The sequence below is a fragment of the Pieris napi genome, chromosome 6 (assembly GCF_905475465.1).
Source record: "Pieris napi chromosome 6, ilPieNapi1.2, whole genome shotgun sequence".
Taxonomy (NCBI): domain Eukaryota; kingdom Metazoa; phylum Arthropoda; class Insecta; order Lepidoptera; family Pieridae; genus Pieris; species Pieris napi.
The window spans coordinates 9722059-9739617 of record NC_062239.1 but is presented as its reverse complement, the minus strand read 5'-3'; the positions used below and the strand labels follow the sequence as shown (position 1 = coordinate 9739617).

At 33.3% G+C, this 17559-nt stretch overlaps 1 protein-coding gene across 4 annotated transcripts; it reads left to right on the top strand.

The window, feature by feature from the left end:
- The first annotated feature begins 171 nt into the window (after positions 1 to 171).
- On the top strand, positions 172 to 14487 carry LOC125050225 (mediator of RNA polymerase II transcription subunit 25). Of its 4 annotated transcripts, XM_047649928.1 has the most exons (16): positions 172 to 580; positions 746 to 904; positions 1201 to 1364; positions 1998 to 2152; positions 3521 to 3621; positions 4076 to 4277; positions 4898 to 5131; positions 6229 to 6426; positions 7664 to 7807; positions 8002 to 8077; positions 8485 to 8567; positions 9084 to 9281; positions 9735 to 9845; positions 10865 to 10990; positions 13033 to 13087; positions 14011 to 14146. In XM_047649928.1, the coding sequence occupies exons 1-15, from the start codon at positions 459 to 461 to the stop codon at positions 13069 to 13071; spliced, it is 2112 nt and encodes a 703-aa protein (XP_047505884.1). In that variant the 5' UTR covers positions 172 to 458; the 3' UTR covers positions 13072 to 13087; positions 14011 to 14146. The 4 variants fall into 4 exon arrangements, with proteins under 4 accessions (XP_047505884.1, XP_047505882.1, XP_047505883.1 ...); XM_047649926.1 differs by lacking the exon at positions 13033 to 13087 and having other exon boundaries at positions 3521 to 3615; positions 14011 to 14487; XM_047649927.1 differs by lacking the exon at positions 13033 to 13087 and having other exon boundaries at positions 9762 to 9845; positions 14011 to 14487.
- Positions 14488 to 17559: the final 3072 nt, after the last annotated feature.

Here is a 17559-nt window from a genome sequence, read left to right as displayed (position 1 = left end):
ATATACCCATAGTATTTAAAAGTGGACCTTATCCTGGTGGATACGATTTTAATGAATGAATGAATAATTAATGTTTATACTTAATAACCAAAATACGATAATTTTATGGCTTCCCTTAAATAAGCTTCTATTTTGTATTCTCTGTGACTCTATATTAAATGAGTTGTGGCCTTACTTTAGTCTGAGAACTGTGGTCAATGGAGTATGGTCTCTATATAAAATTTTAATACCATTGGTGAAAAGTTTAGCTTTAATGTCGTTATACGCTAGGTTTACTGAAATTAGTTTTTGACTGAAATATATTTCTTCCAAAAGTTATTGCATTAAATAATGAACTAAATGCTCTGTAGTTATTATTTACATACTAAATAAATACCAAGGACTAGCAAACAATATATTATAAGTTAATACAATGAAATAATTTAAGGCATTGAATACAATAGAAGTAATTATAAAAAATGGTTGTAAATGCGCCAGATTCACCTACTACAGCAGAAGTTATCTTTGTAATAGAGGCAACATCAGCAAATAGTGCATATATCAGTGAATTAAAAACTAATTATATTGTCCCTACATTAGAGTAAGTTAATTATCGCATTTGTTCTGGAATTTGAATTTGAAAAGATGAATGAAAAGAAGATGTTTAGGAAATATAAATGAAACCTGCGTTCATTCTAGTCTTATGTGAAATATTTTCAGACTTTTTAGGTGACACAAATATTTATTCTAATAATAAAAATTTTAGGTATTTTCATGGTGGACCATTAGAAGATGGGGTTGGTAGTGGATCAACATATGGAGTAGTTGCTTATCAATCATCTGATTGCTATCCCGCCTCTCCTGTGTCAACTTATGGTCCTTTTACGTGCCCAAAAGATGTTGTTGACACTGTTGACAAAATACAGTAAGTGTAGGAAACATCACTTTTATTACTCCTGGATAGTTCAGTAGAGGATAGTTAACACGTATACAGTGGTTTGATATAATGTTTGATTGTAAAATGAGATTGCCTCACATAAAACATAAATAAAAAATGAAACACCTATATAACTACCTATGCCATATTAATGTGTACCATATTCAATGGCATCAGATTATGTTCTTATTTGATAAACATATATACCAATGTCTGGAATGTAGAGTTACATTATAAGCTCCCTTATATTTTTTTGATGCCATTTTATGTTTAAATATTTGCAGATACATAGGAGGTCATGCAGAAAATAGAGCATGTTTAACTGAAGCATTAGCAATGGCTCTATCATGCTTAGAAGAACTTGGGCGTACAGATATTCCACGACATATTATATTACTATGCTGTTCACCCCCTTATTCTGCATATGCTGGTGGCCTGGTTCCCCCTGGTATGTTTTTACTATGTGTCTTTGTCTTGCATGTGAAATTTGGAGTCTTATGTCAGAGTTAGACCCCAAGACAATCTTTTTAAAAAGTGTGACCCACAAACACCAATTGTATGGCAATAATTACATTATTATTATGTAGATAAACACACTAGCAGTCTTACAAGCTGATGCGCACATAGTTGTAGATTTGAAGAAATTATGCAACCTATTTTAAAAGAGTTCAAAGAGGGTGCATTTTCCTTACTTTACTTTTCGGAATCCTATTCCAGTCAGCAACTGATTGGTATGGGATAATATGGTCTAGGGAATTTGCATTATATTGAGTGGTCTTCAGTTTTAAAGAACTACCCCTCAACATGTGTTCTCACTTAAAATGAGGAGCTTCTCAATTCCTGGAATATTATAGTGGCCAGTAAGGATTTTATAGGTTTCATTGAGATTACCTTAATCGCCTACTTTCTAAATCAGTAAGGTCAAGTGCTGAGAGAGCGTGCTGATACGGTTTGTTGCTAAGTGCTCTGATTATATTCGTGTATAAAAAGCATGACAAAGTTTTAGAGTGAACTTTGTATTACATTAGTGGTTTATGAATGTTGCAAAGTGTTATTTGTAAAGACTGTAACATATTTGAAGGCGCTCCAAGCACAGTGGAGGCAGCTGCAAGAACAGTGTGTGAACGTGGAGCACAGTTATCTGTGTTGTCAGCGCGTCGATTGTCCTCTCTGTTGCCGATCTATGAACACGCTGGAGGGGATCTTCATGCTGCCCAGCAACGGAACTATGCAAAGGTGTGTATGGTGTCCACAGACTATAAAACGTGGTTAATAATACTACGTTTTTAATCTATTTTAAAAAAGGCGGATATATATTTAGATAATATAACTATGATGTTATTTAAGCTACCAAATACGTGAGCTAAACTTTGTGTGTTCAAACCTACATGGTTTGTCCACAAATTTCTCGAGAAGTAAAAGTAAATTGGTAAATATATATGTTGTATATGTATGTTTAGGAAGTGTTCCTTGGTTGGTACAAACGAATTAACAAACAAATATGGTGGTAGGGTATGCCGTTCAACCATCACAATTTGACGGTTTCACTATACACAATAGATTACAATCTACCGAATAATAATACGTTAAATTGTAAACAGTACGTTGAGGTTCACAATCTTTCGACAGTTCACAATCTCGCGAGATAGATTTCAACCTAACGGCATTTACAATTTTAAGGTGGTATAATTTGGCATATTTTTTGTCTATACACAAAAAATATGCCAAATTATACCATTTGATCAGTATCTTCTAGATATAGCCTATGGGTAGACCCTTGGCTACCGTCTCCACCGTTGGGGGACATTAATAACAACATAGGTAATCATGCTGACAGGCATGCAAATCTGTTTAACATTCCTAAACTACTGTTTGTTACCACGGTAACGATTGATTTTATTCTTTATATTATATTTATCTATAGTCCACGTTCTATAAGTAGGCCGAAAAAGCGTGGTAACAACAGTGATTTGTAAAAAAAATATGCTTGTTAAATTTTCTTTTGTGACAAAAACGTTGAATGGTTAAATAATGAAAGAATATAAATTCAATTATTTTTGTGGAATATACTCTTTGTCTGGCGACAAAATATATGTATTGTTGATATTGATTTTTTTTATTTTTTTAGTATTGACTTATCAGACACATTTTATATACAGCATTAATCTTCTTACAATTCCCTCTAAGAATGATAATCTACTAATCGAAATTTATTAGACATAATCTTTAGAAATAAACTAGCTGATCCGGCAAACGTCGTTTCGCCATGTATATCATTTATAATAAAAAAATAGGGGTTGATCGTAGAGGGGTGAAAGTTAGGGGTTGTATGTATTTTTTAATGCTGTATCATAAAAAAAGAAATTAAAAATTTTGTCTAAAAAATAAAAATAAAAATTTAGGGGTGGACTACCCTTAACATCCGGCGGGCTGATTTGTGAATCTAAACCATTCCCAGATCCCCTTGAAGACACACAAAAAATTTCATCAAAATTGGTCCAGTCGTTTAGGAGGAGTTCAGTCACATACACACGCACACAAGAAATATATATATTAAGATATACTAAACTGTATTATCTTAATGTAAGGTGATTTGTGTATCAGGACCCACGTCACCTAGTGCTACTCCGCGGATACAGTCTGAAGGAAAGGCCGCCCAGTCCCGCACCGCCGCCCGCCCCAGACATACAGACAGACGTGTATGGGTTAGTTATTATCAGACACACAACACATACTTACATTTTATTATTTAGGATGAATATTTCTGGCATAGTAGGAAGTAATCCAAGTATCTTGGCCAGATTCGACCGACGCGACGGCTCATTGGTCTAGTGGTTAGTACCCCTGACTGCGAATTCATGGGTCCCGGGTTCGATCCCCGGCTGAGGCGAACATCGATGTGATGTGCATTTGGTGTTGTGCTTAGGTCTTGGGTGTTTAAATATATATTTATGTGTTAGGTCTATCTATGTGTTTCGTGGTATGTCTAAGGCATACCAGTTTCTTCACGATGTTTCCTTCACCGTACCCTGAAGGAGCCCAGCTCCTCCGACTGAATTGCCTTGGGTACTAACATAGGGTATAGCATTAATAGATATACAATATCTATAACTGTATTTTGAATATTATACGCGAAGTGATTTTTTATTATATTGACAGCCAAGGTCGTGGCGCTGTAGCAGGCCCTCGTGTACCGGCGCCTTTTCCACGTGCAACGAATCCAGCAGTACGTGGAAGTTGGTTATCTGGTGTGTCAGGAGTGCCAGGTGTAGCGGGACCTCCACGGCAATCGCTATACACCAATAACTCTGCTCTTCTGACACAGTTGGCCCAGCCATCATACCCACCACCGCCGTCACAGGTATAATTATAATATATGTATGTCATAGATTAATAATTGCAAAATTGGTGTCACTACCGTCGTCCGACATTTTTACTTAATACAATATTTTTACTTAACAGTCAGTGCGCACGTGATCGTTGAGTAGAAAGAAACTCTACTCAAGTACTCAACGATCAATTCTACGCACTACTTTTTGACAGATAAATATGATTTATGACTCGAAGCCTCAGTTCGTCTTATATATTAAATTCTCGTGTCACAATGTTACCATACTCCTCCGAAACGGCTTGACCGATTTTTATCAAATGTTATGTGCATATTCAGTAGGTCTGCTAATCGGCTACTATCTATTTTTCATACCCCTAAGTGATAAGGGGTGTCCACCCCAAAATATATTTTTTTATTTTTTGGACAATTTTTTTTTGTTTTTATGATACAGCATAGAAAAATACATACAAACCCAAATTTTCACTTCTCTACGATCATCCCCTATTTTTTTAGATAGTTAGTTTTTTTGAACTAAAAAAATCCTAGAAATAATATACATGGCCAAACAAACGTAAGCCGGGTCAGCTAGTAATACAGAGGCATTGGAATTGATATTATGAAAAATCTAATAATAATAATTAACGTTTTAGCGAATGGTCCAACCTGGTCCAGTTAACCCTGGAGTCAGCGGTGGGCCAACGTCGACGGGGCCCAATGTTGGCGTGTCTGGAGTGGCCGGTGTTAGTGGGGTTGGAAACGTGGCTAATGTTGGCAATGTTGGCCAAATGCAGCGGACTTTCATATGGAGTGGGGTACTGGAATGGATGGAGAAGGGCAAAACGCCCGGTGATCAACAGAAAGTCACCAAGCATTTGCCCTGTCAGGTATGGTTAATAATAATATGTTTGGAATTAATAAACTCAAAATCTAAACCCTTTTTTATTTTTTTTAATGGCAATAGTTTTAACTTTATGCCAGTTTAAAGTAGGGAAACTATACGCGAGAAAAAATAAACAAAGATATCAAAAGGAAACAAAGGGATATTAACTATACTCTGATTTTTAATTCCGTAGAATTCTGACATTAAATACCTACATAAATGTTGCTACTAAAAAAGTTCTCCACCGAAAAAGGGACCAATTTGACCCATTGATTTTTTTTATGTTTTACCTACTAAAAGGTAAATCTAAATATTTACTTACTCAAGTGACCTATTAATACAAAAATAACAAATATTTCAATATCATGAACAATATATCGAAATAACTAATTCCAGGTTTAGTAAACCTTTAAAATAAAATAAAATGTTATCTTTACTTGTGCGTTTTTTACTGTTTGTGATGAAAAGGAACGTGATTACCACTTTTAATGTGGAGCAACGCACTTAATAAAATGGATGCATTAACTAACAATAAAATGTATGTATGGACTCGTATTTCACTGACATGTCAAAAAATGATAGCTGTCAGAATTCTACGGAATTAAAAATCAGAGTATAATTAAAAACGAAATATGTACATAAACATATTACATCTTAATATTATTATAGATTATGAAAGAAAATAATACAATAAAGGATAAAGCAAAAGGCAGGATTTTAGTCGGAAACGGAAAAATAACGCCCAAACCCTTTTCAAAGTCTTTCAGCATTAAATTGCTGGATTATTCCTATATATATTTTACTTTTTATGTTTAAAAAAAACAGTGACGCTACAACCTTTTAGGTCTGGGCTTCAGATATCTGTTTCATTTTGTCAATCTAAAAGGTAAGTAGGTGATCAGTTTTGCCTGACACTCGTCATCGCCTTTTTAGGTCTAAGGCAAGCCGGTTTCATCACGATTCTTTCCTTCACCGTCCGAGCGCTAAATACGCACATAGAAAGAGAGTCTAATGGTGCACAGCCGGGGATCGAACCTACGACTTTAGGGATGAGTGGCACGCTGAAGCCACCAGGCCACTTAAATGTAACCAATTTTTCAGGTGTCAGCCAACTCGAAGGATATTGAACCGGAACTGAAGGTTGATACTTGGCCAAGCAAATTGCTGATGCAATTGATGCCAAAACAGTTAATCAGTAATATCGGAGGACAGTATCTTAAGGATAGCAAGTCTGTCTTGTTCCATCTGCAACAAAATGAAGCATTAGATGCCCTCACCAAGGTCATGGTCAATGGGTTTGTAAGTACTTATTTAACATATCTTCTATATTATATATAAGGAAAATGGTCTTCGTTTGAGGCTCTTTCACGCCTAAACCACTTTTTTTTTTAATAAAACGGGACAAACGGGCAGGAGGCTCACCTGATGTTAAGTGATACCGCCGCCCATGGACACTCTCAATGCCAGAGGGCTCGCGAGTGCGTTGCCGGCCTTTCAGGAATCGGTACGCTCTTTTCTTGAAGGACCCTAGTCGAATTGGTTCGGAAATACCTCAATGGGCAGCTGGTACCACTGATCGTATCGACATGAAACTAAACTAAAGCGTCAACATCTATTAAAAACTCTATTTTCGATCATTTTCAATTTTCTTAGCGGGAAGTTAAAAAGAAGAATAATAAAAATATGAAAAAAATAATAATAATAATGAAACATTATAAGTAAGTAATTAGAATTTTTTCTTTGATAAGTTATTTTTTTTGTAATGTTTTTTTTTTAATAATCTCTATATGATCTTTATATGTATGTCATGTTTGCCTATAAGTGCTTGTCACATTAGAAATTGTATTTTGTGTTTGTTTTTACCAATGTCTCAGTGTGCCAAGCGTTGGCAAGCTTTTACTCAATAAAAAAAAACATAAAATTTTATTTATTTCCTATTTTAATTCGCCCAGCAAAGCGGGCGGGAAACGGCTAGTCTCTATATATATAAAACTAGCAGACCGGCCAAGCGTTACTGTGGCTAAGGTTTTAGTTATATTACATAGTAGTAACCTATTCAAGGGAAACTGTAGGAGAACACCAGTCGTGGGGACCACCATGCTTTATTGGTGGTAATGCCATTAAATTGTAGCTCATGTGAAACGTTGGTACTTTCAACAAAGCGCCATCTGTTAGAATTGTGGGTATCAAATTATAAATAAATATTTTGCAATTAAATAATATTGCGGGTATAAATTGAGATGTAAGCTATTTTAAGTTGGATCACACTACACTCGGTGTGCAAATTTGATTGAAATCGGTTCAGTAGCTTAGGAGTCCATAGCGGACAAACAACGTGGCACGTAATTTATATATATTAAGATTGTCACAATGTTCGTTACCATACTCCTCCGAAACGGCTCGACCGATTCTTATGATTTTTTTATTTAATTGTATAATATTGTATTTAATGGTTCAAATTTGGCATATTTTCTATAAGTCTATATATAGGTATATACTTAGTCTATAATAATACTCAATAAGGATTTTTAAATAGGCCGGCTGCGTACACTTCTCCCCGATGCCGTCACCCCCACAATGTGACATCAAAGTGCTGATCCTCCTCTACACCCCTGACAAGAAGGCCTACCTTGGCTTCATACCCAACAACCAGGCTACTTTCGTCGACCGACTTAGGAAGGTGATTCTATATATATATTTATTGTACAATAATAAACACTCTCAATGCCAGTGGGCTCGCGAGTGCGTTGCCGACCTTTTAATATTTTTTTAATTATAAATACTAATTGCAATTTTTGGAATAAAACTATTATGGGGCCAAATGATTTTGATAATATTAGTATATATACTAACTATTAAAAATATATCATCCAGGTTATCCAGCAACAGAAACTTAGCAAGCAGCCAACAGGTGGACCTGCGCCTGCCCTACCACCTGCCACTATGCCAGGTGACACAATATTCAAATATTTTAATCATATATTTTTTTGCAGTCGGTAAAAAACAGTTATTGAAACTTAAAAAAAAGTGATGTATATAGTTTCCTTTTTTTAAGATTTGTCCTGGATAGGTAAAATTGGGTTATTGGAACCAGAATTATTTCTGCTTAAACCGTCTAACAACAGAAAATCGGCCAAAACATTAAAATCAGTTCAGTAGTTTAGAGGCTTCTGAAGGAACATAAGAATGTGTAAAATAGGTGAATAATGAGTTATATTTATTTCTTCCTTTTTGTTGCTATCTGAATTCAGTAAAGTTGTTCTAAATAAGTAAATAAATATTAAAAAAAATTACTTTTTATATAATTTAATATAATGCTTGTAATAGATGTTTAAAAGATATGTTTTCGAATTTTAGGTGGGGCTATGGGCAGTCCGGGGATGTCTGGTGGGATGGGTATGAACCAGGGACACCCGCCGCAGCACCCACAACATGCCCAGGTATGACACCGTTTTTTTTTTTATGTAATAGGAGGCAAACGGGCAGGAGGCTCACCTGATGTTAAGTGATACCGCCGCCCATGGACACTCACACTGCCAGAAGGCTCGCAATTGCGTTGCCGGCCTTTCAATAATATTTTATATTTGAGCTAAATTCTGTATTCATATATAGATATACAATAGATCAGATTAGGGAGCGTTCAAGTATTACGTCACGCAATTTTTGGAGATTATTGGACCCCCCCCCCCATATAACGCGCCGTAACGTTTTTCTGTACCCAAGTATAGTAATACGTTTCGTGACCAAGTAGTGACTCTTTATAGCTAAAAGTTACCATTATGTGGTGTAAAGTACTGGAAAGTCGAAATTAATATTAACAATAATGCGTAATTCAATCCCCGCCCCGCATCGGAACGTTTTACAAAAGGAAAAAAAACTCCCTTAAAACATATTATTGTAATTTAAAAAAACATAAGTTTTAGTGTAATATTAAATGTATTATTGTACAATTTCAGCAAAGCATGATGATAGGTGGTGGTATGGGTGGTCAAGTCGGCTCCCAAGTTGGGCAGGTCGGGCAGGTTGGGCAAGTTGGGCAAGGTGCCAAGGGGCCGAGGCCGGTCAGCCAATTGGACGGCTTGGAGGCAGCAAGGCAGCAGAACTTGGAGAAGATACAACATTTGCAACAAACCTTAGAGGCTGCTCATCAACAGGTTTGTAAAATGATTTTTTAATTTTTCTCCATAATTAAAATTTAATTAAAATATAATAATATGAATAAAATTGAATCGCAAGATATGTAGCTTAGCTCAGAACTCGAAGATGGCAGGACCAATTCGAGTAATTTTTATTTATGCCTTGAACGCTGGGAAGTTTTATGGATAGATAATTTGGAAAAATTAAAAAAAAAACAAAAAGTTTAGTACTTGGGTTTATATTCCGTAAAAACTAACTGTATCTATAGTATAACATAGCAAAATGTTCCATATGTTGGTATTTAACTACTAAAATGGTGGGCTAAGTAAAAAATATCATATTGAGATGAAAAGCGGGGCAGTTTAAAATATAATTCAAATGTTTAGAGTTCTAAATGTGTGCCAATTTCTATTCAAACATATTTCAAAATTTGATTTCATTTTTATAACAATATAAAAACTCTTTTCTAGCTTCGCTTAAGTAACGTTTGTCTACAGGAGGCGCAGTTTAAGTCTCAGATGGACATAATGTCTCACTTGCACGCCGCCCAGCAACAGGAGCAACATTATAAGCAACTCGAGGTTATATTAAAAATATATTTACTCACATTTTTAAATATTTATAATTTAATAAAATGTATGAAGAGAAGATTTTTGAAGTAATTCTTGTATTTAAAATGTAATTACAAAATAATGTTTTGGACTTGGAATTCAAAGCCTATTCCCGATCTGTTATACAAGTGTATATGTATAGAAGAGTTGAAAGACAAATATGAAAGGCACAAGCTGGACCAATATCTAAGATGGGGTTCCAACTCTACCCTAATGACCTAACCTAAACTTTATGAAATAAATTCTAAATTAAATATTTTTTTTGTGTTGTGTTTTAAATATTTTATTCGTTAGGTTGGAAATAAATTATAATTAGTAGGACACGGTGTCTTTTAAAAGTATCTAAATTGGTGCTGGTTTTTTTTTAATTGGCTCGTGTTTATATTAAATAGATTTTAAAATTTGGTGTAATACATAATTAGTAATCAATTAATCAGTTTTTCTTAATTTCTACCGATTATGAAGTGTTGAATGCGATACGAATTTCGTATTTATTTCATAAAATTTAGATTTTTAATGTGTCACGTGACCACAATCACCTTAATATTTTTAATTTAAATCTATGACATTTAAACGTTATTGCGTGTATTTTCGATATTCCCTGAATGCGCTGTTTGACAGAACGAATAATAAAATGTTATTAAGAGTAATCAGCATAAAACATACGCTTAAAAATATTAATTTATACGTCACATGACGTGAAATGGTCACAGATTACTATAATCGAATCGATAATGACATAACACGGTTTTTGATAGTATGTCTTTGCTTATCTAATTCTATCTTGAAATTTAATTACATCGGAGACTGATTTTTAAATAATTTGAAATGGTTTTTAGTATCTTCTTTCCCACCCATTTGTCCGATTCCTTTTTTTTTATTTAATTATAATATTTTTTTTTGTAAAGCATTAACAAATATACGGAATGGGATTTGCTAACATAAAACTTTACGGCTTCCAAATAATGTTTAAAATACTACAATTGCAGGAGCAACAACGCAAGCATCAGCTGCAGCAATTGCAGCAACTGCGGGGTGCGGCTGGACATCCGCCGCGACTCATGCCCAGGGGAATTATGCCCACCAACCCTGGATTGAGGCATTTATTACAACAGGTATCATAATACATATAACTCATCACATATATATATTAACACCAGTATAAAAAAATTGCATCAGGTATTTATTTTATTGTATATATGAACTCGAACATCACACGTGTTGAAACGATGACAATCAAGCACTTATGAAATATATATATATATAGCAATATATATATATATATGTAAATACATAAATAACAATTAGGTAGGAATTTAACAAAGCGAAAGAAAAAAAAGTACGTGCGTAAAAAGTACACATGTCAGAAGTGAAACTTATAGGCAAACTAATTTTTAAGTCTTGTTCATATTTCATATACAAATCTAAAACTTTAGATTTCCGAGACTTAGAGGGAGGGAAAAAGGAAGATATGTCAGGAATTTAATTGTCATTAAAATATTAAGTGTCGAAAATTAAGACAAATAATAAATTTAATTTTTGTCATTTATCTCTTTGACAATATAAACACGTGGCATTTTAATTTACAATTCGTCATTTGAGATTTATGTTTTATGAATAAACATAGTTGGATATTGCCTGATGACCCACGATAGCTTTGACGATACTAGAATAACATCATCTAGTTACAGTTTTAGTAAATTATTAGGATACACGTAACTTTATGCATTAGGATATAATTAAGCATGCACTAATCATTGACATCAAATTTTTATATTAGGGAGCGTTCAAGTATTACGTCACGCAATTTTTGGAGATCATTGACCCCCTCCCCCCCGTGTAACGCGCCGTAACGTTTTTCTGTACCGAGTAAAACGTTTCGTGACCACCCAGTGCCTCTTTATAGCTAAAAGTTACCATTCTGTGCTATAAAGTACTGGAAAGTCGAAAATAATATTAACAATAACGCATAATTCATCCCCCGGCATCGTAACGTTTTACAAAAGTAAAAAATAATCGTTACGTAATACTTGAACGCTCCCTTAGATGTTCTAAGTTGGATACATATTTAAATTATATATTAAACGTCTAGTCGATAAATGATTTCTAACTCAGGATACCTCTTGCTATATTTAAATATTTAATCGCTCTCTTTAGAATATTTAGGTAGGGTTATTTCAAATGATTTTTATATAACTATTAAAATAGATTTATTACTGATTACTTAAGTTATTATAGATACGGAGATTTCATCGAATAAATTTGAACATTTAAATAACTAACTAAATCTATAGACTGCCGTTTTTTGAAGCTATTTTTGACATTATGAATTCATGTCATGAATTGATCATGAATTTAAATTAACTACAAAACAACCTTTATATACGATAATTCAGACAGAACATTTTTTTTTAAATTGGCGACTTATATAGTTTTAATGATTAAAGGTTTTTTAATATAAATTTGAAATGGTATGTAAATCTTGAAGTAACCTGACCTGATTAAATAATCAATCATCATCAAGAAACCAATTCTTTAGAATTTCTATTCCAGCATTATTCATAGTCATGTAAAAATATAATTATGGAATAGTAAAGTTCTTTGTAAATTATGTAGAGTCAAAATAACAGTAAAAACTTCACCTCTATGTATATTCCATGATTATACCAATTCATTTTCATGTCAACTGAGAGCCGCTGTCATCATTACATCATATTAACTCATACTTTCAATTAATAATCATTGCACTAGCTTTCTAGCATTTCTTCATAGTGCAGTCGTTTTTACCAATGCTGGATATACTTCAAAATGTTTTTATATATATATATCAAGATATAGTTTTTTACATTACAGTTTATATTATAGTTATTTTCCATTGCTATATTTTCATTCTCAAATACATATGTCAATTGTTCAGAATTCCTATACCACAAAAAGTATTGTGCTGTGCTCCGCTGTAAAGATATTTTTTTTAATAATTTATAGGGGATGCTGACAGTTTTAAATAAGATAAACAAATATTTAGAACTCCCAAAGTATAACTATTATTTAATTAAAACTTACATCAAACAAAATGGTCTGTAAAGACATGGGTAATCCAGCTTGGTAAACGGTCCGTTAGCCGTAGTAGTGACTGAATACGGCGCGTATGTTTTAGCAACAGGCGGCGCCGCGACCCCAGCGTCCGCACATGTGACCTCCGCACCGCATAAGTAATGCTTCACTTTATTTACTAACGCACAGCCCGTCTCAATAATTTACAATTAGTTAAAGATTCCGTAACTTGAATAGACAACGTTTAAGCTAGTAAAAAAAGAACTTAAGCTAATTTTTTTAACTTAGCCAAGTGCAGTTCATCATAGATATGCAAGCTACAGAATAAATATAAAACAAAAATTTTGGGATGGTAATAAATATTTTTTTTTTAAATTACTAATTAGTAAATTATTGAGTGTGCTTTTTACGTTTGCGAAAATTTTCTTTTATTTGTTTTGCGTTTTTTGCTTCATCATTTAAAACGAACTTTATTTTCGTGTTTTAGTTTTTATTGTTTTCTCCAAAGGACGTATTTGACTAATATACGAAAACAAGGTTCGAACAATTTTTCTTTTAACATGACTGCATGAATTCTTATTTTCATTTGTATGTAATATAGAAGATAACATGTTTGTTCTGTCCTGTTAACTGGTGTATAATTCGTAGTTCTTGTAAATTAACTTTGTGTAAAGGAGCGTTCAAGTATTACGTAACGCAATTTGTGGAGATTATTGACCCCCCCCCCCCCCTAAGTAACTCGCCGTAAAACGTTTCGTGACCACCTAGTGACTCTTTAGTTACTATTATGTGGTGTAAGTAGAAAAAAATATTAACAATAACGTGTAATTTAATCCCCGCCCCGCATCGTAACGTTTTACAAAAGGACCCCCCCTCCCAAAATACGTTACGTAATACTTGAAGCTCCCTAAGAAAGTTAAAAAAAATATGATCCAACAAACTCTGAAAATTATTATTTTAACTTTATAAATTCGTGTTGGTTTGACAGCTTTTATATAGCAACATTGGGGTTACGGTGGTGTGTTTTGGTGTTTTGTTTGTTATTATTTGAATTGTAATTAATTTTAAATTTTGTGTATAGCAACCACAATATCGGCCGCAAGGTGGCGCTGTGCGTCCTACGGCACAGTCGCAGCAATTTGATGATGTCAATAATTATAGCGATTTTATGTAGTTTTAAAGTTGATGAAAAACAATTTTAAAATATAGACATTTATATAACAGAACTCAAAAAAATATTAATTTCAAAATAAAGCTTGCATTTTAAGAATATTTTGACATGTATAAATTGTTTGGTATTTGAAAATCATATAATTTCATTAAAGTTCCTCCGTAAGCAAGGTTTATTAGCAATTATTTTTAAAGCTGATTCTTAAATTGTAAATAAAAAAATTGAGAACGAAACTGAATTGAGAATCTTGGACAAAATAATCCTAAAATTGTTTTATTTGTAAACTAATAATCACGTCGTAAAATTTAAATAGCGATGTAAGTGAATGAATTTGAAGATGTATGTATATAATTGTTTTTACAATTTTATTAAACGTAAGAAAGATGAGATTTGTGTTTTAATTATTTTTCCAATTCTTAAATATGTATGTACTATATGAGCCGGCCCATGTGGGCTACAACCGGCCAAAATTAAAAAAAAAGTATACAGGGTGTGGTGTAATACAGAAGACGTAGCAAATCATAAAAATATAATTTATGATTAGTGAAAATCTCTCGGATTTCGAGATATTCGACATTTAAAAAAATGACACTCTTCCTCTTATTCAGGTTCCATATTATCATTCATTACGCCACATCCTGTATAAGCTGTCAAATTTAAAGTGTTGCAATGGGCGGCATAAGCTGCGTTTGAGTATTAGCTTCGCTTTATATGTCAAAAACAAAATTTCATTGGACAAATGGAAGTTATACTCGGCGCTAAGGTTCGATTATTATATTTAAATATTGATCACACATTTCATAACGATCAAACCAAAACTTTGTTCTTCTAGTATTTCATTGTTCCAACTTGAAAGATTAAGGTCCATATTCTTATCTCAAGTTACAGTCTCGTCTTGAGCGCTGTCAAATTTCTCAAACTGCATACAGACAAAATAGTTTGACAGCTCTTGAAACTAGATTTAAATTTGATTGATGTTTAGAATGCCGCCGAAAGTTATTTCTCTGAATTATTACGATAATTGTGTTTGGCAACTGTACAGCATCTTGACTAAGGCCCCAGGATTGGATGAATTAAAAAGCGGAATGATAAAAAATATAATTTACTTAGCACATATCATTGGCTAACATATAAGACATAAGAAAATATTATATACTACTAATATCAAATAATTATTTGTTAGCACATTCATTCAACTTCGTAAGTAGTTTCGTAGTCGTAGTTTTACCGCAAAGCACTTCACTTTCGCACTAGGGTTTAATATTAATCGAGCATAATATAATCGCAAATAGCTACTTTGGGCTGTCAAGAATAATAAAGGCGCCATTTATACTCTGTATCATGCCACTTTTATTTCAGCTGATTCGCTAAAAGGTTATTGTTACAGTTGGCCAGAGTCAGTAGATGTCCTGAAGTATTTTTATGTTGTTTTCTACTAAAGGAACTTTTACCCGCCAAAGGGAAATAAAACATATTACTTGATTTAAGAGTCGTTGCTAAAATAACGTTCCATTACACGCCACACGTCAATTTATTCTTGACAGCTTGTGAATAAATTACCATAGACATAGAAGCTAATGAAGTAACCTCATTACCTATAAGATAAACTTAGCCTGAACATTTGCCTTTATCTAATTGATAGGCCAAGGAATATAATCCATTACATCTATAGTAAAACATTTTTACAGACCTCTAGCAAAAAGCTCTGACAGACAAGACCCACACACCAATTAAATTTGTATGCGGTTCGAATAGAGTCACGTGACTCATTGAGCTATTGTCATTACCAAACAATTGAATGTGTTATAAATAGATATGTATATATATAATCATTTAAATAAATATAACAATAACGGCGCGCGTACAAATCCATTCCCGCTCTTTCTGGATATGATAATTCAAGGCGAATTTGCGTCTGTACTCCGTAACTTCGACGTTTTGGTTATTTTTACTTAAACAGAGGACATACGGGCTGGCTTACACCTGTGCCTCTACTCTGTTAAAGCGCTTCGCACGCTGAAACCAATAATTGGTAGAATTCAATACAATGGGTTATTACAATAAATGAAAACACGACGCCGTCATGCGTCAAGTTTGCTAATGCTAATCATAGATGGCGCATTTTAAACCTTTTAATTATATAACTCTTCTAAATTTTCAGAATTACTTAATTTAATTTGCTTCTTATTGTAAAAATCCAAGGCACCTGCCAATTACAATATTGTTGGTTTCATTGAGTTCAGAGTTCTGACACAGATTGCCACAAGGCTCGTTCGTTGCCATTTCGACATAGTTCTAATATGTTAGCACTATTGGAATTGGGACTACTCGTTATATAAGTTACGGCCTGAACCCAGGAACTGTAAAATTATCGTACAATGTTATGAATCCCAAATGTACGATAATCAATGGAAGTTACAGAGTACCGATGCTTACATTTTTGGGAGCGTTCAAGTATTACGTAACGCAATTTTTGGAGATTATTGACCCCCCCCCCTCCTTCATGTAACTCGCCGTAACGTTTTTCAGTACTCAAGTAGTAAAACGTTTCGTGACTCTTCAGTTACTATTATGTGGTGTAAGTCGAAAATAATATTAACAATAGCGTGTAATTCAATCCCCGCCCCGCATCGTAACGTTTTACAAAATGAAACCCCCCCCCCTCTCCCAAAATTCGTTACGAAATACTTGAACGCTCCATTAATATAAGGCCTTAATGTAGAGTTTAAATAGTTATTAAATATTTTGTACATATATCACTATAAAATATTAGTCGACACTTTGGCAGTGCAATTAACGATTACTTTGATTAAAATTTTTTGACTGAATATAAATATAATGTCATTACGTAAATTATTATATGTCACAAACATATCTTCTTTGATTGTGACTCTAAAAATATAAATGCAGATTATAAAACTAAAATAGACAATTATTCTCAACTCACACTAAAACTTCATGAATAAAATCAGTTATTAACCAGGTATTATTATTTAGTTGCATTGATTTTCAGATATCCACATATTCTTAATGATACAAAATTTGGAATAATAATACATATAAAATATAATCTCAATACACAATTTCATTCGCCTACAATTTATATGTCGCAGTCAATTAGTTTAATTAGTCGTTTTACTAAAACGCTTGAATGTAGGAGATGTAAGGCCAAAGCAGGTATTTCTAAAGATTTTTTTTGAAGTTATACTTCTTTAGGCGCGTTATGGAAAATTTATGAAAGTGAAATTGTATGGTGAATATATAATTTTATAAAGTTGCCCACGGAAGATGATACGGCATTGGACATAATTTAAAAACAACATTCGAATAATAATAGAATTTATGTTACACTTAATGTAAGAGAATAATAATAAATAATTAATTTTTCAAACTCTCTCCTTTCCAGTCTTTGATTATTTAATTGTAATTAATTATTTGCATGCAATAGAAAACTATTTC